Below are 25,432 nucleotides of genomic sequence, written 5' to 3'. Positions count from 1 at the left end.
CTTTTTTGAATTATTGTTTTTGTTCTCTTCAGAAGAGCGTCCAGAAGTGGAATGGCTGGGTCATGCGGCAATTCTACTCTTAATTTTTTGAGGAACTTCCATACTGTTTTCCACAGTGTCTACACCAATTTCCACTCCCACCAACAGTGCGCGAGCGTTGTCTTTTTCCCCACATCCTGGCCAACACTTGTGATTTCTAGCCATTCTAACAGGTGAGAGGCGGTGTCCGTCTCATCGTGGTTTTGGTTTGCACTTCCCTAATAATTAGCGATGTTGGACGTCTTTTCATGTGTCCGTCGGCCACCTGTTTGTCTTTGGGAAAATATCTATTCAGATCCTCTGCCCATTTTTAAATCAGGTTGTTTTTTAAATTGTTGAGTTGTATGAGTTCCTTACTTTTTATGAGTTCTTTATATTTTGAATATTAAGCCCTTATTAGATGTAGGACCTGCAAGTATCTTCTGTTCAGTCGCTACCTTTTCTTTCTGGTTCTGGTTTCCTTTGCGGTGCAGAAGATTTTTAGTTTCCCATTTGTTTATGTTTGCTTTTTGTTTCCCTTTCTTTGGAGTCAGATCCACAAATATATTGCTAAGACCAGTGTCAAGGAGCTGACTGCCTATGTTTTCGCCTAGGAATTTTATGGTTTCAGGTCTTATACTCAAGCCTTTAGTTCATTTTGAGTTAATTTTGTGTGTAGTGTAAGATAGTAGTCAAGTTTCATTCCTTTACATGCAGCTGTCCAGTTTTCCCAGCACCATTTATTGAAGAGATCGTCCTTTCTCCATTGTATGTTCTTGGCTTCTTCATATTAATTGTTTATATGTGTGTGGGTTTATTTCTGGGCTCTCAGTTTTTCATTGATCTGTGTGTCTGTTTTTATTCCAATACCATGCTGTTTTGATTACTATAGCTTTGTAGTATAGTTTGAAGTCAGAAAGCATGATACCTTTGGCTTTGTTCTTTTTCAGGATTGTTTTGGCTATTTGGGATTTTTTTGGTGGTTCCTACAAATTTTAGAATTATTTATTCTAGTTCTGTGAAAAATGTCATTGGAATTTTGATAGAGATTACATTGAAATTGTAGATTGCTTTGGATGGTATGGACATTTTAACAATAGTAATTCTTCCAGTCCATGATCATGGGATATCTTTCCACTTCTTTGTGCTGTTTTCAATTTTCTGTCATCAGTGTCTCATAGTCTTCAGTGTTCAGATTTCACTTCCTTGGTTAAACTTATTTCTAGGTATTTTATTCTTTTTTTAAAAAAAAAATTTTTTTTTCAACGTTTATTTATTTTTGGGACAGAGAGAGACAGAGCATGAACGGGGGAGGGGCAGAGAGAGAGGGAGACACAGAATTGGAAACAGGCTCCAGGCTCCGAGCCATCAGCCCAGAGCCCGACGCAGGGCTCGAACTCACGGACCACAAGATCTTGACCTGGCTGAAGTCGGACGCTTAACCGACTGCGCCACCCAGGCGCCCCGGTATTTTATTCTTTTTGATGCAATTGTAAGTAGGATTGCTTTCTTAATTTACATTTTTTATAGGTAATTATTGGTATATAGAAATACCACACACAAAAAAGAAATGTCACAGATTTCTGTAAATTGAGTTTGTATCCTACAACCTTATTGAATGTGTTGATTAGTTCTAATAGGTTTTTGGTGGAGAATTTAGAGTTTTCTATATAGTATTACATCATGTTCAAATAATGACATTTTTACCTCTTTATTTCCAATTTAGATGCTTTTTATTTACTTATCCTGCCTTATTGTTATGGCTGGGATTTCCAATACTGTATTGAATAAATGTGGTAAGAGTGGACATTCTTGTCTTGTTCCTGATCTTAGAGGGAAGGCTTTCAGTTTTTCACGGGTGAGTATGATGTTAGCCATGGGCTTTTCATATATGGCCTTTATGATGTTGATGTTCCCACTATACCCAATTTGTTGAGAATTTTGATCATAAGTGGATGTTGAATTTTGCCAAATGCATTTTTCACATCTATTGAGATGATCATATGAATTTTCTTCTTCCTTTTGTCAATGTAGTCTATCATGTTGATTGATTTGTGGATGTTGAACAAATAAATAAATCCTACTTAATCATGGTGTATGATCCTTGTAATGTAGTGTTTAATTCAGTTTGTTGATATTTTGTTGAGGATTATTGTATCTATGATTATAAAAATATACTGGCCTGTAATTTTCTTTTTTGTTGTTGTGTCCTTGTCTGTTTTTGGTATCAGGGTAATGCTAGCCTTGTAAAAGGAGTTTCAAAATGTTCTCTCTTCTTCAATTCTTTGGAAGAGTTTGAGAAGGATAGGTATTAAAATTTTTTTTGTATGTTTGATAGAATTCACCAGTTGGGGGCGTGGTGTGGAAGAATTCACCAGCAAAAACATCTAGTCTTGGACTTTTGTTTGTTGGGAGGTTTCTGATTACTGATTCAATCTCCTTACTAGAAATAAGTATATCCAGATTTTCTGTTTCTTCCTGATTCAGTCTTAGAAAATTGTATGTTTCTAAGAGTTTACCTATTTCTTCTAGGTTGTCCAATTTGTTGACATTTAATTGTTCATAGTAGTTTCTTACGATTCTTTGTATTTCTGTGGTATCAATTGTAACTTCTCTTTCTGCCTGTCTTTATTTGATCCCTCTATCTTTTTTTTTTTCTTGGTTAGTCTAGCTAAAGGTTTGTAGGTTTTTATCTTTTCAAAGAACCATTAATCTTTTCTATTCTCTTTTTAGTCTTTATTTATTTCTGCTCTTATCTTTATTATTTCCTTCCTTCCACTAACTTTAGGCTTTGCTTGTTCTTTTTCTAGTTCTTTTAGGTGTAAAGTTAGATTGTTTGTTTGAGATTTTTCTTCTTGAGGTAGCCCTGTGCTGCTATGAACTTCCCTCTTAGAACTGATTTTGCTGTATCCATAGATTTTTGGCATGTTACATTTTTTTTCAAGTTTATTTATTTTGAGAGAGAGAGAAAGTGCGAGTTAGGGAGGGGCAGAGAGAGAGAGGGAGGGAGAGAGAATCCCAAGCAGGCTGCACACTGTCAGCATGGAGCCCAATGCGGGGCTTGAACCCACGAAATGTGAGATGATGACCTGAGCCGAAGTCAGATGCTTAACTGACTGAGCCACCCATGTGCCCCTGACATGTTACATCTCTGTTTTCATTTGTCTCTAGGTGGTTTTTTTTTTTATATCTTCATTGACTTATTTGATGACCCATTGTTTGTTCAGTTGCATGTTGTTTGATTTTTTAAAAAGATTTTCAGTAATCTCTATACCCAATGTGGGGCTCAAACTTATAACCCCAAGATTGAGAGTTGCCACCCAGGTGTCCCTATTTTTAAACATTTTTAATGTTTATTTTTATTTTTGAGAGACACAGAGAGAGAACATGTGAGCGGCGAAGGGGCAGAGAGAGAGGAAGACAGAGAATCTAAAGCAGACTCTGTGCTGTCAGGAAAAAGCCAGATGTGGGGCTCAAACCCACAAACCATGAGATCATGGCCTGAGCCGAACTTGGATGCTCAACCAGCTGAGCCACCCAAGTGTCCCCAAGTTTTATTTTTAAGTAATCTCTATACCCACCATGGGGCTTGAACTTACAACCCCAAAGTCAAGAGTCACATGCTCTATGGACTGAACCAGCCAGGTGCCCCCATGTTTTGTATTTTTGATGTCACATTTTACATCTTTTCTATTTTTTGTATCCCTTAACTAATTATTGTAGTTTTATTCCTGATTACTTTCGTCTTTTAACCTTCATACTTGCTTTATAAGTGATTGATCCAGTATCTTTACTATACATGTACATTTCCAGTGAGATTTTTACTTTCATATGTTTTCTTATTATTAATTAGTGCTATTTCTTTTCAGTTTTAAGCACTCCCTTTAACATTTATCATACGTCTAGGGGCTCACGGGTGGCTCAGTTAGTTGAGCATCCGACTCATGTTTTCAACTCAGGTCATGATTTCATGGTTCTGGGTTCAAGCCCCATATCGGGCTCTGTGCTGACAGTGCAGAGCCTGCTGGGGATTCTCTCTCTCCACCCCTCCCCCTCTCTTTCTCTCAAAATAAATAAATAAACTTAAAAAGATTATCATAAGTCCAGTTTAGTGGTGATGAACTCCCTTAGTTTTTCCTTATCTGGGAAACTCTTAAAGTTTATTTATTTTGAGAGAGAGAGAGAGAGAGAGAGCACAAGTAGGGGAGAGGCAGAGAGAGAGAGAGGAACAGAGAGAACCCCAAGCAGGCTCCACGCTGTCAGCTCAGAGGCCAATGTGGGGTCCGTTTCACAAACTGTGAGATCATGACCGGAGCCCAAATCAAGAGTCCGATGCTTAACCGACTGAGCCACCCAGGTGCCCCTTATCTGAAAAACTCTTACTCGTCCCTTCAATTCTGAATGATAACCTTGCTGGAGAGAGAATGCTTGGCTGGACGTTCTCTCCTTTCAGCACTTTGAATATGTCATGTCACTCCCTTCTGACCTGCAATGTTTTTGCTGAAAAATCTGCTGAGAGCCTTATGGGGTTTCCCTTATAAGTAACAAGTTGCTTTTTCTTGCTGCTTTTAAGATTCCCTCTTTAACCTCTACCCCTTTGATTATAGTGTGCCTTGGTGTGGATCTCTTCAGGTTCACCTTATTTGGAACTTTCTGGGATTCCTAGGCCTGGATGTCTGTTTCCTTCCCCAGGTTGGGGAAGGTTTGAGATTAGTATTTCTTATTTCTGCAGATAAGTTTCCTGGATCTCTTTTTCTCTTCTTCTGGGATCCTCATAACACAAATGTTATTTTGCTTGGTGTTGTCCCCAAGTTCCCTCAAGTTATCTTCACTTTTTAAAAATCTTTTTTCTTTTTGCTGCGGTGTCTGGGTTCCATTGTTTTATCTTCCGGCTCACTGTTCCATTCTTCTGCTTCATACAGTCTTCTGTTGAGCCCCTCTAGTATATTTTTCAGTTTAGTTGTTGTATTCTTCTTTCTGTGACTTCTCTTTTGTACTGTGGTGTATTTTTTATCTTTGTGTTGAAGTTTGCGCTGTCTCACCCATTCTTCTCCTGAGTTTGCTGAGCATCTTTGTGACCATTACTTTGAGATCAGGTTGCTTATCTGTTTCATTTAACAGATAACGTTTTGCCTTGTTCACTCATTGGGAACATATTCCTCTGTCTCCTCATCTTACTTGACTCTCTGTATTTGTTTGCACGTATTAGGCAAATCAGCTGCCTTCCCCGGTCTTGAAGGAGTGGCTTTGTGTAGAAGATGTCCTGTGGGATTCAGAAACACTATCCCCTCTGGCCACCAGAGCCAGGTGCTCAAGCAGCGTCCTCTCTGTGAGTGACCGGAGCCCACCTGCTATGGTGGGGTCACACTGTGGCTTAGAGGTGGGCGGGGCTCTCACCTGGCCCCGCTGTGGAGTGGTCATGGTGGTGGTGGGTGGGCAGGACCCTCAGCGATCTGTGCTCTCTGGTGCTAACGAGTTAGAATCAGATCACAAAAATGGTGCCTGTGGTAGCTCTGTCTCTGGACAGAGTCTCAACAAACAAGTTCCTTCCTCTCTGAAAAAAAAATTTAGGATTAGTAAATGGGTCTCATTCATATATGGTCTACGTGCTTTTCAAGCTGGTGTTTTTGCACTGGGTCCTGGGGTGAGTCAGTCTGTGTGTGAGGTTTTCTTTTCTTTTTTTCATTTTTTTCAATGTTTATTTTTGAGAGACACAGAGAGACAAAGTGTGAGTAGGGAAGGGGCTGAGAGAGAGGGAGACACAGAATCTGAAGCAGGCTCTAGGCTCTGAGCTGTCAGCACAGAGCCCAACAGGGGACTCAAACCCAAGAACCGCGAGATCACGACCTGAGCCAATATCAAGAGTCAGATGCTTAACTGACTGAGCCACCCAGGTGCCCCTCCTCTACCTGTTTCAATGCTGCCATTTAATCCTTTGTTGTGGAGGCTTTGTTCATCCAGCTTCCCGGGCTTTTTCAGAAGACATTTCTCCACTTGTAGTTGTCAATTTGTTGTGTCCTTGGAAGGAGATGACTTCAGGATCTTCCACGTGTCCATGTTGTGAAGAACTTTCTTTAGTATTCCTCGTAAGATAGGTCTTCTAGCAGCAAATTCTCGGTCTTTGTTTATCTTGGACTCTTTCTATTTTACCTTAATTTCCAAAAGATCATTTTCCAGAATCTAGGATTCTTGCTCGAGTCATTCTTTCCGGAACTTGGAGTATGTCAGCTGGTTTCCTGCCTCTGTTGTTTCTGATGGGGAGTTGGGTGTTCATCTTATTGTTGTTTTCATCTGTGAGGAGTCATTTTAATCCTGTGACTTTGGAGGTTTTCTCTTGGTCTTTTAGTGTTGTGACTGTGATATGCCAGCTCCTAGAGGCCACCCACACTCCTTGCCACGGGGCCCCCTCAGCAGTGGGGACTCTCCCGGGCATGGAATCTCCTTCACCAGGAAGAGACCTATTCTTTTAAGGACCCACCTGATTCAGTGAGTCTCATCCAAGGTAATCTCCCTTTATTCCTCAGCTGTGCCACATAAATAACCGAATCATGGGGTAAAATCCATTTTATTCCGGGATTATGCAGGGCCCGTGACCTTGGGGGCCTTAGTATTCTGCTCACGGACCAGTCCCGGCCGCGACTGCCCTGAGCCTGTCACGCCCTTGAGGTAAGATCTCTAGTCCTTTCGGAAATACTCTACTCCATCATGGTCAGAATCAGGACACTTCCTAGTTATAGGAACTATTAAAATTGTCACCATTTCCTTTGAGATTGAGCACGGGTCCCACCCCGTCCCCTGGGGCACTGCTATCAGCCTCCCCTGCAGTCTGCTCTGTGAAGACCCCCGGAGCTGGCCAGGCCACACTGAAGCAGCCGGGGAAGGGCGTGCAAATCCCAGGAGGACTTCGGGTCTACAAGTGGCAACTGTGCTGAGGGGGTCAGCAGGCAGGAGATGATGGCGAAGTAAACGCCAATCATAATACAAGGAAAGGACAGACAATGACAGCGGAGGCAGAGAGCTGTGCCGGCAGAGGGCACATCGCATGAAAGAAGGAAGTCCTTCATGTGCTCTAAAATGTAAGCTGGGTGGTTACTCTTTGGGGTGGTTCCCCTGCGGCGGGGGCGTGCCTTGGGGCCTGCAGGTGGGGGAGCGTGCCATGGGGCCTGCGGGGTATAGCATACTTTCCGGGCGGCCTGCCCTCCACCTGACACAGCTGCCCCCTGCCATCCCTGCCCCATCTCTGTGCCTCCAGCCCCGTCCCGATGCACTTGCCGACTTAGCCACGTCCCCCGGACCCTGACCCACCACCCCCACCCCCTCGCTGTGCAGCTCCTGCTATTTCTAGGCCAGAGGCGCCCCTCCCACGGGGCAGCTCAAACAGCCACTGTCCTGGCCCCTTGAGATGTCCTGCTGGCTGTGTGGCCACCTCGGGGACCGAGCCGTCGCCCAGCCCCGTGAGCTGGCACGGGCAGGGGGGGATGCTGCAGCTGGGGGCCAGTGGGCAGCCAGATGGGGGATGGGGAGGCCTGGGTCTTTTACTCCCACTCCCTGCAGCACCTCCGTGCCAGGCTGGCATAAAGAAGCTTCCGTCCTCCAAGAGGGGCATCCCAGAAGGACTCCAGGCTCTCGGCAGGTCTGGGCTCCTCTAGTCATTTGGTCCTCAGGGAGCAGAGGTCAGAGGTCAGGTGTGCCCTGCTCAAGGGGCCTTGGCTCTGACACCCGGAATGCAGCTGAGGCCCGGGGGCAGGGGCGGCCGCTGACCTCACAATGACGGGGTCCGCTACTCCTGGCCAGGCGACAGCTGCTGGCAGCTGCCCCCCCTGCTGCCGGGCATGTCCCCGCTCAGCAGCTACGAGGGTCTGCGGCGGGAGATCCAGCGGCTGGCCCAGGAGAATGAAGAGTTGCGACGGCTTGTGCAGCTCATCCAGGAGAACCAGGAGCTGAAGCTGGTGCTCCAGACCCGGGGCAGAGGCCTGGGCTTCTGCGGCTCCGGGCTCCTGGCCGAGGTGGCCACCAGCCCCCGGCTGCCCCGGCGCAGAACCATCAAGTTCAAGGATGCCGAAAGAGGTGAGGAGCGCCAGGGCCCACGGGGGCTCTTCTCAGATGCCCACGAGGCTTCACTCATTCAAGCTTATGCCAAGACAGGGGAAAGCGGCAGGGGTGGGGGGGCGGGGGGGTCCCTGCTCCCGTGGGGCGATGGCTCGTCAGGTGCGGAAGGTGCTGAGGAGTGATACGGGGGCCGGGGCCTCTTTAGGAAGGCAGCGGGGAGAAAGTAACATCTCCGAGAAAGTGACATTGGAGCAGGACTGGACCAAAGTGAAGGAGCCACAAGGCTGGGGTAGAGCTGAGGGAATGGTCCGTGCAAAGGCCCTGAGGTGGCAGCGGGTCGAGTGTGTTGAGGCACAGTGCTGAGGCCAGCGTTGGTGGAGTGGAGAGCAGATGAGGACCAGGAGGGTCTTCTAGGTCGGGGTCGTTCTCCTGGTGAGAAATCACAGGCTTGGCTGGAAGGGGGAGTGAACAGTGCCGGGGGCTCTGGATATACTTGGGCGGGTTGGGCGTGCTGGTGGGAAATTGGCACTTGAAGGCAGTTCCTAGGGTTTGAGCAGTGCAACTGGGGCGCTCCCCCTGGCACGGGCAGGCTGAGGGGACCCCAGCTCTCATGGGGACAGGCACCACGCTTCCCGGAAGCCTCTGGCTGTGCAGATCCACCGGGAGATACAAGTGGCCAGGGAGCGTGTGGGCCATGTCAGTCCTGGCACAGTGTCCCGTCCCTGCTTCTGAGGGCCCGGAGGTGTTAACAGGCAGAGAATGGTCTCTGGAGAGGCGGTTCAGGGAGTGTGGGCTGCTCCATGAAAACACCACAGGCTGACGACTTCAACAATCCACTTCCCACAGTTCTGGAGGCTGGAAGTCGGAGATCAGGGCGCCGGCACGATTCTTGGCGAGGCTCTATTGCTGGCTGAGAGTTGGCCACTGTCCGGCTGTGTCCTCACATTCTGGAGACAACCCCTTCCGTCTCTTGTTATAAGGGCACTAATGCCATCATTGGGACCCATCCTCATGACTTTGTCACCCCCCTAAGGTCCGGTAGGCTTCAGTACAGGAAGTTAGGCAGGACACAGTTCAGGGCAGAGCAGAGGGGAACGTCTCAGGACACACGCGTCAAGAAGATGCGGTAAAGGAGGCTGGCAGGAGGGAGTCGGTGAGGCGGGTCAGGACCCCATGCAGAAGGGGCTTCCCAGAGACAGAAGTGGGGAACGGGTGGACGCACAGGGAGGCCAGAGGCCTGGGCACTGGGGCGGCTCAGGGGGCTTCTCTGGTCTTGCCTGATGTGATTTGTGAGCCTGGAGGCTAGTGGAGGTGGCAGGGGGCCCTTCCACGGACGTGCACCCTGAGGAGCAGAGCGCTTGCGGTGCTGCTGGAGGGGCGTGGGGCGGGGCCTCTACAAGACACGGTTGGGCGCTGAGGGTCACCAGCCGTGGGCTGAAGACGGGCGTGGGGGCGGCCAGGCTGATGCAGTGAGGAGGCCTGGCTGAGACCACAGGCAGCCTGGCTGAGTACGCACCCCAGGGGTGGTGGTGTGGCTGGGTTGTTGGAAGCCTCTCCAGATGGACTCTCAGCTGAGCATCAGGACGAAGACGCCACGTGGGGGAGTTGGCGGAGACGGGCAGGTGGGACAGTCACCCAGTGATGGGGGAGAGTGGGCTGGATGCACCTGCTGTGGAGGAGTGAATGGAGACACGGTGGGGGCTGCAGGCGGGGGTCCTGCCTGGAGTGGGGCCGCCGACCGCCATCTCGTGGTTAGCTCAGAGCCGGTGAGGGTAGAAGTTCCTGTGCGGTGGCCACAGTGACGGTCTAGGCATCCAGCTGGACGTGAGGGATGGGGAAGGTGACAGGGAGGTCAAGGGGGTGGGGGTCTGGGGTCAGTACCTTGGCTGGCACCTGCCGCCGGGGGCACAGTCATCTGGGCACGGTCACAGCCCATCCTCCACGGCGCGCGCGCAGGGCAGCTCAAGTCCTAGGTCCAAGCAGGGCTGGAGGTGGGGAGAGACCGACGGAGCCTGCGCTGGTGGGAGAGGCCACGGGCCACCGTCAGAAGGCGTGAGGTGGGGTCGGAGGCCACAGACACTGCCACTGCCCTGAGTCGCTGAGTCTCTTGTGTCTTTCTTGGTGCAGTTCTTTCCAAACCCCTCACCCCCCACCACGTGCACAGAGGCCGCAGAGGCGCTGGTCAGAAGGGAGCCCCCGCTGCTGCCCGGGGTGCCGTCCCACCTCGCTCTCACCTCCAGGGACCAAGCAGGCCTCCAGCGCCAATAAGGCTCCCAGGGGAGGGGGAAGTCTGGGGCGCGTGGGTGGGTGCCCCTGCCTGTCTGGCCATCTGGCCTGGCACCTTGGGTGAAGCCCCCTTCACCCGCTGTTCCCTCTGCTTGGGTCTCCCCCCTCGCCCCATCCCCACTATTGCCCCCTGGGAGCTCTAAACGGCCTGCTCCCGGCCCTGCACGGTTGGTGTCCACTCCGAGCCTGGACACCTTCTGCCCGTGGGGAGACAGGCCAGGGTGGGGCACGCTTCGCCTCATCGTCAGGGCACCGGCCACGGCTTCTGGGACATCGGCCCTGATGTTGTGAGGGTCCCGGGGCGCCCAGCCTGGGCTGTGGCAAGGCTGGCCCTGGGCGGGCAGCAGCGGGGTTGACGGCTGCGGAGGGGCCCTTGCCCGCGGCCCCTCCACGACCCCCCTCCCCAGCCCCGTCCCTCACGGCGTGACTGCCCCGAGCCAGGGTGCAGTCCGAGCTCGTCTGGGCTCTTACTTCTTCGGAGGGTGGCCTGCTCCGCCTTCCCCGGGGCACCTCGAGTGGCCGGCTGAACCGAGGTGGCCGGCGGCCGGGGACGCGCCAGCACGGAGCCGCCCTCGGCCCAGCTCGGCCCCGCGCCCCGCGGTCCCCCGGCGTGGCTCCCGGCGGAGGAGGGAGGCGGCTCCCGGCGAGCCGAGCCTGACGCAACCCGGAGGGCCGTGGGCGGCGGGACCGGTCGGGCGGGGGGCGGGCCCCGCTTCCGGGCGGGGGGAGGGGGGGTTGCGGCGGGCAGGGCCGGGAGGGAGCGCGGCCCGAGCGGACCGGGAGCGCCTGGGAGCCGACCCGCCAGGTGGGCCCCGCACCCGGACCCTCCAGCGCCCCGCTTCTCCCCGCCTCCCCGCCCCCGGCCGCGAGCCCCGCCCCCTCCCCGGCGCCGGCCCCGCCCCGTGCCCCCTGTCCCACTCGGCCTGGGCCCCAAGGTCGAGCGACTGGGGAAGTCACCTGCCCCCAGCCCCCGTGCCTCCTCGTGCTATAGGAGCCCAGACCCACCAGCCCGTGGGCTCCCCGGGGCGCCTCCGCCTCTGGCGGGTCCGGGGATTTGCGACACAAGCCGGGGCCCTGAGAACCGGGTAACGAGGGGCGTTAGGTCTGGCGCCCCCACCTGCCCGGCTGCGGCCGCGCCTCAGGCGGCGCTCTGAGCTGGGCCTGCAGCCCCGCGCTCGGCCCCGGGCGCCTCCTCCGACCCCCCCCCCCCCCCCTTGCTTTCCTCAGCCCGGCTCTGCCCAAGGCTCCCAAGCCGCGGGTGACCCCCGGCCTGTCGCCTGATCTGCTGTCTCCGTCCAGTTCTCCCAGGACTGCCGGCTGAAGAGTCAGTGTTGGACTCCAGCCCTGTCACCATGGGCAGCCCCGAGGGGCGTTTCCACTTCGCCATCGACCGTGGAGGCACCTTCACAGATGTCTTTGCCCAGTGCCCCGGGGGGCAAGTGAGGGTCTTGAAGCTGCTCTCAGAGGACCCCGCCAACTATGCAGACGCCCCTACTGAGGGCATCCGCCGCATCCTGGAGCAGGTGGCCAGGGCAGGGCAGAGGGGCGGGCTGGGGAGGGACCTGGGACCGGGGCCTGACACTGACCCTGTGGTTCCCAGGAAGGAGGCGTGCTGTTGCCGCGGGACCAGCCGCTGGACACCAGCCGCATTGCCAGCATCCGCATGGGCACCACGGTGGCCACCAACGCGTTGCTGGAGCGGCGGGGGGAGCGGGTGGCGCTGCTGGTGACGCGTGGCTTCCGAGACCTGCTGCACGTGGGCACCCAGGCCCGAGAGGACCTCTTTGACCTGGTGAGCGCACCCACTCCAGCTGGTGGCTGCGTCGTGCAGCTCATGGTTTCCCAGGGATGCCGTGGCCCCTCGGGAGGGCAGCCCTTGGAAGGGTCAGTGTTGGCCCCAGGCTGGCAGCTTATAGGCGGAGAGAAGGTTCCAGACACTCCTAGCAGGCACTCTGTCCCCCAAGCCCTCAGAGTGGTCACAATGTCTTGCTCCTGTCTGTCACCATGCCCTGTCCTGGATCCTGGGTGTGGAGCACCCCAAGACATACTGTTCGGGATGAGGGGTAGGAGCCACCCCCACTCTCCCACTCCCCTACCCCCACCCCTACTGCTGGGCTCCTCCAGGGAGCTGCCCTTGCGGGGGTGGCAGTCGGCTGCACTCAGGTGCCTGGGGGCGGAGAGCCACTCCTTGGGGGTGGGGGGGCCTTGCTGGGGCTGGCCCCGTCTGTGTCTCCTGGGCCTGTGGACTGGACTGCCGGGACACATCCCCTCGCCCGCACTGCCCCACCCGCGCAGGACCCCAGCAAGGACCCTCGGGCCTGGGTGTCCTCTGAGCCTCTGCCTGTCCCCAGGCCGTGCCCATGCCTGAGGTGCTGTACGAAGAGGTGCTGGAGGTGGACGAGCGCGTGGTGCTGTATCGCGGGGAGCCAGGTGCAGGGACACCTGTCAAAGGTGCGGGTGCCTCAGGGCTGGGGGCACGGGGGCAGCAGGGCGGGCCTTTGACGGATGTAACGGGCCTCCTGGCAGGCCGCACGGGGGACCTGTTGGAGGTGCAGCAGCCTGTGGACCTTGGGGCTCTTCGTGGGAAGCTGGAGGGACTCCTGTCCCGAGGTGTCCGCAGCCTGGCCGTGGTGCTCATGCACTCCTACACGTGAGCGTGGCTTGGCCGGGGCTCTGGGCGGTGGGCCGGAGGCCGTGGGCAAGAGGCGAAGCGCCGTGGGGTCGTCATTACAGGTGGGCCCAGCATGAGCAGCAGGTGGGCGCACTGGCCCGGGAGCTGGGCTTCACCCACGTGTCACTGTCCTCGGACACCATGCCCATGGTGCGCATCGTGCCTCGGGGGCACACGGCCTGTGCCGACGCCTACCTTACCCCCACCATCCAGCGTTACGTGCAGGGTTTCCGCCGTGGCTTCCAGGGCCAGCTCAAGGTGAGGCCCCCTGCCGGCCCGCTCCGCCCGCCCCACCCCTGCCTGCCCGGCCCCTTACTGGCTGCCGCTCTCCCACAGGACGTGCAGGTGCTGTTCATGCGCTCCGATGGTGGCCTGGCGCCCATGGAGTCCTTCAGCGGCTCCCGGGCTGTGCTCTCTGGCCCTGCTGGGGGTGTGGTTGGCTACTCAGCCACCACCTACCGGGTGGAAGGCGGCCAGCCCGTCATCGGCTTTGACATGGGAGGTACGGAGGCCGGACGGGTGGGGTCAGGAGGAGTCTCCACCGCGGCCCCAGCCCCGGGGCTGAGCAATGCTGGGCGTCCAGGTCTGTGCGGTGACTCCTCCCACCTCTCTCTCCTCCAGGCACATCCACCGACGTGAGCCGCTACGCTGGGGAGTTTGAGCATGTCTTTGAGGCCAGCACGGCTGGTGTCACCCTCCAGGCCCCTCAGCTGGACATCAACACAGTGGCAGCTGGTGGGGGCTCCCGCCTCTTCTTCAGGTCAGCCCCTGCACCTGGGTTGGGCACTCCCCTGCCCCCCGCCCCCAGCCCTAGCCTCCCAACCCACCTCTAAGTCCCGTCCTCCCTGCCCCAAAGGTCCGGCCTCTTTGTGGTGGGGCCTGAGTCTGCAGGAGCCCATCCTGGCCCTGCCTGCTACCGCAAGGGTAAGAGCTGGTACCTGCCCCGCCAGGCCCCTTCCCACGCTGCCCAGGCCTACCTCCGCCCCCCCGCCCCCACCCCGCCGCCCTTCAGCCCTGACCCTGCTGCCCAGCCCCCAACCCCCACACCCTGCACACCTCCCAGGGGGCCCCGTGACGGTGACGGATGCCAATCTGGTTCTGGGTCGCCTACTGCCTGCCTCCTTCCCCTGCATTTTTGGGCCGGGAGAGGACCAGCCACTGTCCTCTGAGGCCTCCCGAAAGGCCCTGGAGGCTGTGGCCGCTGAGGTCAACAGCTTCCTGACCAACGGGCCTTGCCCGGCCTCCCCGCTGAGCCTGGAGGAGGTAGCCATGGGGTTCGTGCGTGTGGCCAACGAGGCCATGTGCCGGCCCATCCGCGCACTCACGCAGGTATGCCCGCCTTTGCCCTCGCCTTCGCCTGCCCTGCCCCCCACCCCCTCACCTCCCACTCAGGCAACCCCATCAGGGTGAGGGGTGGGGGGCCAGACAGGGGCAGGGCGCGCCACCGACCCCCTCTGGCTTCCCAGGCAAGAGGCCACGACCCCTCGGCCCACGTGCTGGCTTGCTTTGGGGGAGCTGGCGGGCAGCACGCGTGCGCCATTGCCCGAGCCCTGGGCATGGACACTGTGCACGTTCACAGGTACGTCTGGGAGTGGTGCGCCTGCCGGGGGTGGGGGGCTGGCTTTGGGAGGCACCCCCACGTAGCCGAGGCCCCCCGTCTACGTAGGCACAGCGGGCTGCTGTCAGCGCTGGGGCTGGCCCTGGCGGACGTGGTGCACGAGGCGCAGGAGCCGTGTTCCTTGCCCTACGCACCTGAGACCTTTGTGCAGCTGGACCAGAGGCTGAGCCGCCTGGAGGAGCAGTGTGTGGACGCCCTGCGGGCCCAGGGCTTTCCCAGGTGGGACTCACAGGGGGCAGTGGAGGGGGGAGCTGGGCCAGGCAGGGGGCTGGCAGCATCCCAGCCACCCCCTAGTTGGCCTTCCTGCCCGACGTGCCGGGTGGCGCGGTCCGGGAGGGCTGGCGGACGCGGGACGGGAGTCCCCGGGGCACCGTGTGTGAGTGGCCCGCCCGCCCCGCTGCTGCAGGTCCCAGATCAGCACCGAGAGCTTCCTGCATCTGCGCTATCAGGGCACAGACTGTGCCCTCATGGTGTCTGCCCACCGGCACCCGGCCGCTGCCCGCTCGCCCCGTGCTGGCGACTTTGGGGCCGCCTTTGTGGAGAGGTATGCGAGCTCTGCGTCCCGGGAGCCCTGGCGGGTGGCCTACCGGCCCGGCCCTGATCGTTTTCTCGGGGCCGGCGGACGTGCAGGTACATGAGAGAGTTTGGCTTCGTCATCCCCGAGCGGCCGGTGGTGGTGGACGACGTGCGTGTGAGGGGCACTGGCCGCAGCGGCCTTCGCCTCGAGGATGTTCCCAGAGCTCAGACTGGGCCTCCCCGCATAGACAAGGTGGGTGGCTCTGCCTCGGCCTGCCCACCCGCACCCGCAGGGACAAGGGGACGGGTGTGGAGGGGGAGAGGCAGGGAGGGGCTGCACCTAGGAACCTCACTCATCCCACGCCCTCCTCAGATGACCCAGTGCTACTTTGAGGGGGGCTACCAGGAGACCCCTGTGTACCTGCTGGGAGAGCTGGCCTATGGGCACAAGCTTCAGGGGCCCTGCCTCATCATCGACAGCAACAGGTGGGCTGAAGCCTGGCCAGGGTGGGGCCATGGTGGGTACAGTTGCCGGGGCCTGGGTGAGCTCAGGGGCCCTGTCAGGGGCTCTCCGGCCCGAGGCTACAGGAACAGAAAGGACTCTGGCGTCCCATTATGGTTGGGTGTCCCGCAGCCTGGGGACGTGGGGTCCCTATTTGGGACGGGAGGGGGGTCTGGCTCGGCGCCCCCAGCCTCTTGCGCCCCTGCCTTCAGCACCATCCTGGTGGAGCCAGGCTGCCAGGCAGAGGTGACTGATACCGGGGACATCCGCATCTCTGTGGGGGCTGAAGTCCCGAGCCTGGTGGGCGCCCAGCTTGACCCCATCCACCTGTCCATCTTCTCTCACCGCTTCATGAGCATTGCTGGTGAGTGGCTGCCGGGTCCCCACGGCCCTGCTCCCTGGGCAGAGGTAGTGCAGGCATGTGGCTGGCAGGCCGTGCAGAGAGAGACAAAGTGTGACCCGGGGAAGGGGCAGAAGTGGAGTCCCCGCCGGCGACAGGGCCGCCCTGGGACGGCCAGCCCCACCGCACCAGCCGGCCTTGGGCAGTGGGAGCACCTAACTGCCGCCAGCAGTCATGGGGCCTGAGATCGCCATCCTGTCTGTGGACGGAAAGAGGCTCGGCCCGGTGAGCCCTTCTACGCAGGGTCGGCTGGGGCTTGCTCGCCCCGAGTCCTGTGCCTCAGCACCGATTTCCTGCTGTGCTAGGCAAGGTGGAGAGTTGACGTGGGGAACCGGGTTCTTGGTGAGGCCCTGAGCAGGGATGGAGAGGAAGGGGGGGGCACCTCTCACACAGGCAAGACACGGGGCCCGCCTGCAGTCTCGCTGTGTCCGCCGGGCCACCACCGCCTTCGGGTCCTGGGTCTGGGTGTCAGAAGGCAGCAGTCCTGCCTCTTCGTCCTCTAGGGGCGTGTCGCGCCGGCGGGCGGGCGGGGCGGGGCTGCGCCGCGGGTGGGGCGGGGCGGGGCGGGGCTGTGCCGCACGGGTGGGCGGGCGGGGCGGGGCCGTGCCGCGGGCGGGGCGGGGCCAGCGGGTGCCCGCTCATTCTGTGCCCCCAGAGCAGATGGGCCGCATCCTGCAGCGCACAGCCATCTCCACCAACATCAAGGAGCGTCTGGACTTCTCCTGTGCCCTCTTCGGGCCCGATGGGGGGCTGGTGTCCAACGCCCCCCACATCCCCGTGCACCTGGGCGCCATGCAGGAGACCGTACAGTTCCAGGTTCGGCGGCCCACCTCTCGGCCTCCCTGACCCCACCCCTCGCCTCCGCCCCTGCCGCCTCCACAAGTGTCTTCTGGTCTCAGATCCAGCACCTGGGGGCCGACCTCCACCCTGGTGACGTGCTGCTGAGCAACCACCCGAGCGCTGGGGGCAGCCACCTGCCAGACCTGACCGTCATCACCCCGGTGAAGGCCGCTGCCTGGGTGTCTCCGGGGGTGGGGGTGGCGCGGGCTGCTAGCACAGCTCACGGTCGCTCTCCACCCCCAGGTATTTTGGCCGGGTCAGACTCGGCCTGTGTTCTACGTGGCAAGCCGTGGGCACCATGCGGACATTGGGGGCATCACGCCGGGCTCCATGCCTCCCCACTCCACCACACTGCAGCAGGAGGGCGCCGTCTTTCTGTCTTTCAAACTCGTCCAGGGAGGAGTCTTCCAAGAGGAGGGTGAGTGGGAGTGGGCTTGGAGTGACCTCCAGGTCGGGGGAGGGTTCAGTGGACCAGGCCGATTGGGGCGCTGTGGCAGCGAGTGAGTGGCGGAGGCCTGCCTTGAGGCTGGGGAAGCCGCGTAGCGACCCCAGAGTGGTAGCAGATCATCTTTCAGAGATGATCGGAGGCACTGAGGTGAACTCCTTCTGGGCCCAGGAAGGCTCAATGGTTTTGGGGGTGGGGAGCTGGCCGGGACAGTCACAGGACTGGGCACAGGAGGGAGAGGGGCTGTTTCAAGGTCAGCAGCTGCTCACGGTGGTGTCTGCCTTGTGTTTCCACTGGGTCTGTGGGCTACAGAGCAGTGAGGACGGGGGCCAGGGCCTGCAGACTCGCGGAGAACTTTCCTGGGCCTGCACTGGTCTGCCCTACACCATGAAAGCCCCCAGCCCATGTGCAGAGTAGATGGGGGGTTGAAGGCTTGGAGTGGGGAGTGGGGTAGGGGGCGGCTGCAGCTGTGCTGAATGATACTGACCCTCAAGCAGGGCAGAAGTGGAGGTAGGTAGGGACAACTGTTTTGGACATCAAGGTTGGTATTTGATGGGATCTAGGGATGAAGATGAGAAGTCAAGTTCAGACAGCCAGAGGTGGAGGGAGGCCGTGTCACTGAGTCGGCACAGAGCAGTGAAGTTGGGACAGAAGCCCAGGGACAGGGGCAGTGAAAACAGCTGGTCTGAGGCTGCAGGTGTCTAGGAGCCCAGGCAGGCATCTGGGAGTGAGAGGAGGCAGCATGGGGGGGGGGGGTGACAGAGCCACAGGCTGCCGTGGGTGGAGGACACAAAGAGAGTGACCCAGGCCTGGTCATTCCCTTGGTCAGTGTGTGTGGTGGGAGCAGAGGGCAGGGGGCAGGGATCATGGGAGGGATATGTGCAGGCAGGTGACAGAAGACGCAGTGGCCAGGGAGCCTCAGAGAATACTGTAAGGGAGAGAGTTAGGGAGAGAGTCCTTGCCTGGGTCTCTGGGGCTCGCCAGGGGGCGGAGGCCTGGTTCAAATTTGTTTGGAGGTGGGGCAGGAGGCCCAGAGAGCTAGCTGATGCTCTTGCAAAGTGGTTGAGAGGGGGTCAGTGAGGGCCATCGGACTGAGGGCAGTATGAGTTGGGGCGGGTCAGGGGAAGTGTTTCTTCTCCTGGGAGTGGGGAGGGAAGCCCAGAAAAGGCAGGAGGGAGTGGGGCAGAAGGAGTTAAAGGTAAGAGGACCCCCCTGCTCCTCCTCAGGCACCTCCAGTTCCTGTGAGGTCACAGGAAAAGCCTAGGGTGCCCTGGGGGGCTGGGTTTGGGGAAGAAGGTTGAGCAGATGGCAGGAGGCTGTGGGTTTGGGGGTGCCGGGGGTGGGTGTCAGCAGGGTTGTGAGGGGCCAGGGAAGGGCCAACATGGGGAACTCCCCATAGTGCCCAGCAGAGGAGGAGTAGGTATGGATCAGGGCACTGGGCAGCGCAGCCCCCCATCCGACCCGGTGGAGGGTGGCTCAGCGGTGACCCCATCCGTGCAGCGGTAACTGAGGCCCTGCAGGCCCCAGGCAAGATTCCCGGCTGCAGCGGCACGAGGAACTTGCACGACAACCTGTCAGACCTCCGCGCCCAGGTGGCCGCCAACCAGAAGGGCATCCAGCTGGTGGGAGAGCTCATCGGGCAGTACGGCCTGGATGTGGTGCAGGCCTACATGGGCCACATTCAGGTGGGCCTAGGGCGCAGGAGCAGGGGGCAGCTCTGTACCTGCCCCCTGGCGGCCAGGCGGGGAGGTGGGCAGGCCCCGCCCACCTGGAAGGCGGCGTGGCTGCCGCTGAACGTCCTGTCTGCCAGGCGAACGCGGAGCTGGCTGTGCGAGATATGCTGCGGGCCTTCGGAACCTCCCGGCAGGCCCGAGGCCTGCCCCTGGAGGTGTCAGCAGAGGACCACATGGATGATGGTTCCCCCATCCGGCTCCGCGTGCAGATCAACCTGAGTCAGGTCAGGCCGCAGCAACGGGGCCGTGGGCACCCGACGCGTGGCCGCGGGGCTGCTGCTGACCCACCTCTCTCCCCCACCCCCACCCCGTGGGCAGGGCAGCGCAGTGTTTGACTTCAGCGGCACGGGGCCTGAGGTGATCGGCAACCTCAACGCTCCTCGGGCCATCACGCTGTCCGCCCTCATCTACTGCCTGCGGTGCCTGGTGGGCCGCGACATCCCGCTCAACCAGGTGCGCGGCGAGTGCGGTGTCCCTGAGCGAGCCTGGGGGCGGGGTCGGCCCAACACCGGACTGGTCTAGGAGCGCGGGGGTAGGGCGACGTTTATTTCCCAATCGCCCTGAGAGCCGCCCTCCCCCGCCCCCCACCTCAGGGCTGCCTGGCGCCAGTGCGCGTCGTGATTCCCAGAGGCTGCATTCTGGATCCGTCCCCCGAAGCGGCCGTGGTGGGTGGCAACGTGCTCACGTCGCAGCGCGTGGTGGACGTCATCCTGGGGGCCTTTGGGGCCTGCGCCGCCTCCCAGGTGTGGCGGGTGGGTGGGCACGCTTGGGGCCGCGGTCGGGGAGGGTCTCGGATGCCTCCAGCCTAGCGCAAATGCCGTTCGCCCCTGCCAGGGCTGCATGAACAACGTGACCCTGGGCAACGCCCACATGGGCTACTACGAGACGGTGGCGGGCGGCGCGGGCGCGGGCCCCGGCTGGCACGGGCGCAGCGGCGTGCACAGCCACATGACCAACACGCGCATCACCGACCCCGAGATCCTGGAGAGCAGGTGAGTGGTGCGGGCGCGGCCGGGGCGGGGAGCAGGAGCCCGAGCCCGGGTGGACCGTTCTGAACCCCCTGGCCCGCGCAGGTACCCAGTCATCCTGCGCCGCTTCGAGCTGAGGCAGGGGTCCGGGGGCCGCGGGCGCTTCCGAGGCGGCGACGGCGTCGTCCGCGAGCTGCTCTTCCGCGAGGAGGCGCTGCTGTCCGTGCTGACCGAGCGTCGCGCCTTCCGGCCATACGGCCTCCACGGTGAGCGGCAGCGTCCCTGGATCCCCGACTCCCGCCCCACCCACCCACTCCTGCACGGTGTCCTCCCCTCTGCCCCCCCCTCCTCTCTCCCTTCCTTGCCTCTTGCACGGAGTCGTTCCCTCTGCCCGCCCGCCGCCTCTGCCCCTCCCTTCCTTGCCTTCCGGGCCAGCCTCACTTGGCCTCTTCCCGCAGGGGGCGAGCCCGGAGCCCGGGGCCTAAACCTGCTGATTCGCAAGGACGGCCGGACGGTGAATCTGGGCGGGAAGACGTCGGTGCCCGTGTTCCCCGGGGTAAGGATTGACATCTGTCCTTCCTCATTCCCGTCCGCCCTCCAGCGGCCCCCTTTCCACAGAGGGTGAGCAGAGTTGCAAAAATAACCAGCGTCTGAATTTAATTTGGTTTCCGAAGGAGAGGGCGCGCAGTGGGCCTCCGTGGGCCAGGCCGGCCGCCATGAATGCGCTGCCCCGGTGGGGATGGGACTGCAGCGAGAGGCAGGGTTGGGGGCGTCCACGCCCGCAGTGAGCCTGTCCCTCTGCTCCACAGGACGTGTTCTGCCTCCACACACCAGGCGGGGGCGGCTACGGGGACCCGGAGGACCCCGCCCCACCGCCGGGGTCGCCCCCGCAGCCCCCAGCCTTCTCTGAGCGCGGCAGCGTCTACGAGTACCGCAGAGCCCAGGAGGCGGTGTGAGGGAGGGCCCCCACAATAAACAGCGAAGTCGCCGCGTTCCCGCGGCAGCCGGCCAGGCTCACGCTCTGCGTCCGCGTCCGTCTTTCCAACTGTCGCCTGCGAGCCTGCGTCAGGAGGGCACGGAAACTCGGAGGCGAAGTCCCACGGCCAGGTGGTCTGTGAGCCCCGCCAGGGCGGTGCTGAACGTCACCTGTTCCACCTCCTGGGGGCGGGAGTCAGACTGAGGAGTCGCCCTAGCTGCAGCCGGCCCAGCGCCCTGAATTCTGGCACTTACTGGGCTCAGCGGGCCTCCGACCGCTCCCCGGTACATGATGTAGTCCAGGCGCCGGCCCCGCCAGGGCTCAGCCCGGCGGCCTCCGCCCAGAGGGCCCGCCAGGTAGCGGCGGCGCCCTTCCTCCTGCTCCAGGGCCCTGAGGAGGGGTGGTGTCACCAAGGCCAGGACTCCCCGGCGTTCCGGGCGGCGTCTGACCCCCAGGTCGCCACTCACCTCCTTAACATCTCCGGGGAGCAGGCCACCGAGTGGCGGAGGGTGGAGGTGCTCAGTATTGTGCCTGGGGGACGTGGGGCGGAGGGCGGTGTCAGCGGCAGCCGCGGCCCTCGAACCGCACCCAGGTGGGCTCCCCACCCGGTTGCCCCCGTACCCAGAGCCCAGGGCTGATCCCGGCGCGTGCCCAGACGGCAGGGGTCCCGGAAGTGGCTGAAGAGCTGGTGCTCCTGCTCCTGCGCGTGGTCTGCGGGGCGAGATCAGCGCGTGGTGGGCGGGGCCAGGCCGCCCCGCCCCCGCCCCGCCGCAGCCTGCCCTCACCTGAGGAGCAGTTGTCGAAGTTTAGGTCGCCCAGGAGCACGCTGAAGGCCACGGCCTCGCCACTCTCGCGGCTCTCGGCTTCAAACTGCTCGATCCAGTCCAGTAGGAGCGTCAGCTGTTTACAGCGCAAGGGCCCGTCCTCTGCGAGGGCGGGAAACGGAAGGCTCAGCGGGGTCGCGCTCCCCGCCCCCCCCCCTCCCCGGGGCTCGCGGTGCCGCGGGCAGTGAACCAACGGTCGGGGGCGCGGAGAGGCCAGACGGCCTGCCCACGCGCCGACGATCCCGTCCTCGGGCTCACCACTCGGCGCATGCAAGTGCGTGCAGTGCAGGAAGCCCACGACGCGGCGCCCGTCCAGGATGCCCACCTGCGCCTGCAACACCACGGAGGGCCCCAGCAACCGTCGCCAGTTCGAGCCCACGCCAGCCCTCTCCCCGCCAGGAGGCGCCGCGGCGGTTGGGCAGGTACCTGTGCCGAAAGCAGTCCCTTGGAGGCCAGCGCGTCCTCGCGACGTGCGTGGGGGAAGGACCGGAAGGCGGCGCGCAGCAGCGGGTAGCGCGAGGCCAGCAGCAGCCCGCTGCCGAGCAGCTTGAGGTGCGGCCCGGGCTGCAGGCCACACGAGCCCACGTCGTGCAGCACCGGGCCCAGACTGGGCGCTAGGCGGCTCACGAGGCGGTGCGCCGAGCGCAGGTCGAACACCTCCTGCAGGCACACGAATTCCAGACCTGCCGGCACCTCGGCTGTCAGCACTCCGCAGGGCGCCCCCGGCCCCGGCGGACTGCTGCCAGTGGCCCCATAGCGCGAGGGCCGCAGGCCGGCGAGCAGCGCGGCGCCCACAGCCTCGGCCCGCCGCTGGCTGTGCTTCAAGTTGCTGAAGCGCGCCAGCCCGTCGGGGAGCAGGCACAGGTTGGCGCTGAGGAAGCTGAAGCAGCGCGCGGGCTCGGCCGGGGGGCGCCAGGGCGCTGGGGGCTCCCAGCACTGCGGCGGGGGCTGGTAGCAGAAGGGGCGGCGCCAGGTCTGCAGGAGCAGCCAGAGCGGCAGCCCGAGCAGGGCCAGGGGCAGGCCGACCAGCAGCAGCAGCAGCAGCGCGGCCCCAGCGCCGGCAGCGGCTTTCAGCCGCCGCAGGCCGCTCGGGCGCGCGGTCGGCGCGCAGCAGCCCAGCAGCCGGTCCAGGGCCCAGTAAGCCGGGAAGAGCAGGGCTCGAGCCAGGCGGTGGAGGGCGTGCAGTCCCGGGTGCGGGAAGGGAGAGGGCCGTGGGGCCCCGGACGCTGGGGGCCAGTCCGGAAGGGTCTGCATGATGTGCGGGGCTCCTCCGCCTCGCGGCGCCCCTGCGACCCAGTCGCGGCCAGCGTGCGTCCGCGGGAGCTGCGGGGGTGTCACGGGGGTCAAGGTTACGTGGCGCCACCTGTGCGCGGAACGGCGTAGGTGCTGTGCCCCGGGATCGCCGGGGCGCGGGCGCAGGCGGCAACCGGCGCGCCCGGGAAGCCGCGCTCTCCTCTCCCGCGCGGAGTCTGGGCGGCCGTTGGAGGGAACAAAAGGGAAAGCGAAAGAGACCCTGGTTTCGCAGCCCCGCCCCCAGATCCTCCTCGCCCCACTCTGCCCCGCCCTCCCCTGTACGCCACCGGGAGAGCCCCCAGACCTGCCCGACGCGAGCGGGGATTGGGGTGCAGCCTACAGCAAACGGAGAGCGACCCTCTTTAGTGCAGGCGGGCGCAGCGCCGGTGGAGGCAGTGCGGTGCGTGCTGCGTCCAGCTCCCTCCGCCGGCCCGCAAGTCCGCGCGGAATTGCCGGCGCCCTCCAGCGGCCCTGACTTCGGGGTCTACCCCAGCCCCACCCGTCTCCCGGGGTTCAGGTGTCCCGCAAGTGAGTTCAAAGACACAGCTCCAGAGGAGGGACGGACTCAGAACGCCCTGATCTGCCACCCAGTGAGAGCCCCGCAGAGCTGCCCTAAGAGGCCTGTCCCCCGTGGTGACAGACCGCTCCGTGACCCTACCCCGAGGAGCTTCCAATCGGGAGGTGAGGGGCCTTTGGTGCGGATTTGCGCCGCCGCAACCTCAGGACAAGTGAGCCACATGGAAATCAGCTCCCCATCCGGGGGCCCTCTTGTACCTGCTTCCTTGGTTCCCAGGACCCTGCTGCCCCGCTCTCTGTCAGGTGCTGCCGGGCCCTGGTTGGGCCCGCATCTGAATCATTTGAGCCGTGAACCACAGCCCACCGCTCTCCTGGTTGGGTCTTAAATTGCCCAGGAGTTTGGATCTGGGCAGCCATTCACGACTGCTGCCAGGGAGGAGGAGGGACTTCTGCCCCCCACCCCCACCCCCAATTCTCCAGGAATCCCTGATCCCCTTTAGAAACGAAGATCTGGTGCTGGGCGTGTTCACCGCGACAGTTGTGTCTTGCTGCTAGGCCTTGTCGGCAGACAGAGCTAGGAGATTTCCGTCTCTAGATCTCACACTTCTCTATGTGGAGTCCTTCCCTGCCTTTCCGCGGGGGTCTGGCTGGATCCCCTGAAGTAGCAGGCCTGGGAGTGGAGAGGGCAGGGAGCTCCCGGGCCAGAAGGCCCTAGCACACCCCACAACCCTCTCCCTCCCTGCCTTCCTTGCTGGTTGCTGATACGACGCCTCTGGTTGAACCTTGGGACTCTTCTGTTCCCTCAGAGCGCTCTGGCTGGCAAGCACCGGTGTTCCAGGAGCCTCCTCGCCTGGGGTCCTCACTCCCACCTCCTCAGCCCACCCTTTGCCTCCTATCGCAGCTCCAGCCTCCTTCCCTTCCTCGGGCAGGTCCTCTCCTTTACCTCTCGTGGGCCAGAGGCCACTCTGTGGGCTTTACCCCACTGCCCATCTCTCATGCACACCCTGGCAAGGACCCCCATCCTGGCCTCCAGTCCTCAGTTTCCTGCACTATCCACAGGCCCCTCCCCTTAGTCTGCAGGTTACCCCTGGTGGAGTTCCATTTTACACGCCCCCTGCCCTCTGCTGCTCCCTTGGGCTTTCCCATTCTGCCTGCGCTCTGCCCCTGCCCCTGCCCCTGCCCCTGCAGCAGGTGGGTTCTGCCGGCTCCGGCTCTGAGGCTCGGAACCCTGTGGAGCCTGAGGAATCGCCACATCTCCCTGGGCTGCCCCTCGCTAGGATTCGGGTGAGTCTACTTTCTCCGGGGTCCCGTGCATCTAATGTCCTCTTGCCCTTAGTGAGGGTCCAGGAGCCCTCCCTGCCCCCTCTCCCACCGCCCCCTTCCTGGCCTAGGACAGAGGGAAGGGTTCCCACGTCCGCATCCTTGTCTTCTGCCTTCCACTCTGCACCCAGGCTTTAGCTCTCTGTACAGCGCTAATGCTGCTGGCACAGCCACGGCCCTTCCCTGCCGGGTCGGCTCCTCCTTGCTTCCTGCTCTCCCCCCCCCCCCCCCCCGAGTCTCAGGGGCTCCCGCTGCTCTCACCCGCAGGCCGGCGGCGGCTGGGGACCTTTGAACACCACCCCCCTCAACGGACAGCTGCCAAGCTTTGGTCTCGGGGCTCTCTCCGAGGACCCCGGGGTGGGCCTGGAGCCCCAGGGCAAGCGGGGTTGAAGGGGTGCGGGGGGAGGAGGTGCTGGTGGGCCACCCCGGCGGAGGCAGCACCCCCAGGAGTTCTGGC

At 60.8% G+C, this 25,432-nt stretch overlaps 2 protein-coding genes across 5 annotated transcripts; one reads left to right on the top strand and one right to left on the bottom strand.

Annotated features, from left to right (window-relative positions):
* The first annotated feature begins 7,983 nt into the window (after positions 1-7,983).
* On the top strand, positions 7,984-21,063 carry OPLAH (5-oxoprolinase, ATP-hydrolysing). Of its 4 annotated transcripts, none has more exons than XM_047842072.1 (27): positions 7,984-8,085; positions 11,653-11,876; positions 11,954-12,145; positions 12,705-12,804; positions 12,880-13,003; positions 13,087-13,282; positions 13,361-13,526; positions 13,646-13,784; positions 13,881-13,948; positions 14,088-14,353; positions 14,491-14,603; positions 14,691-14,861; positions 15,049-15,186; positions 15,273-15,411; positions 15,532-15,644; positions 15,873-16,024; positions 16,716-16,876; positions 16,960-17,061; positions 17,144-17,318; positions 18,846-19,030; positions 19,156-19,302; positions 19,397-19,531; positions 19,672-19,821; positions 19,913-20,070; positions 20,152-20,312; positions 20,505-20,602; positions 20,856-21,063. In XM_047842072.1, the coding sequence occupies exons 2-27, from the start codon at positions 11,706-11,708 to the stop codon at positions 21,000-21,002; spliced, it is 3,867 nt and encodes a 1,288-aa protein (XP_047698028.1). In that variant the 5' UTR covers positions 7,984-8,085; positions 11,653-11,705; the 3' UTR covers positions 21,003-21,063. The 4 variants fall into 4 exon arrangements, with proteins under 4 accessions (XP_047698028.1, XP_047698029.1, XP_047698030.1 ...); XM_047842073.1 differs by lacking the exon at positions 7,984-8,085 and adding an exon at positions 11,089-11,158; XM_047842074.1 differs by lacking the exon at positions 7,984-8,085 and adding an exon at positions 11,311-11,438.
* LOC125156272 (sphingomyelin phosphodiesterase 5-like) lies at positions 20,678-23,250 on the bottom strand. The gene is made up of 7 exons (XM_047842086.1): positions 22,273-23,250; positions 22,105-22,177; positions 21,808-21,948; positions 21,644-21,733; positions 21,490-21,553; positions 21,277-21,412; positions 20,678-21,204 (listed from the first exon to the last, which is right to left on the bottom strand). The coding sequence occupies exons 1-7, from the start codon at positions 23,098-23,100 to the stop codon at positions 21,112-21,114; spliced, it is 1,425 nt and encodes a 474-aa protein (XP_047698042.1). The 5' UTR covers positions 23,101-23,250; the 3' UTR covers positions 20,678-21,111.
* Between the last annotated feature and the right edge of the window lie 2,182 nt (positions 23,251-25,432).

Source organism: Prionailurus viverrinus, chromosome F2, assembly GCF_022837055.1.
Source record: "Prionailurus viverrinus isolate Anna chromosome F2, UM_Priviv_1.0, whole genome shotgun sequence".
Classification (NCBI taxonomy): Eukaryota; Metazoa; Chordata; class Mammalia; order Carnivora; family Felidae; genus Prionailurus; species Prionailurus viverrinus.
Note: the sequence above shows the minus strand (reverse complement) of the source record. Positions and strands in the feature narration are given on the sequence as shown.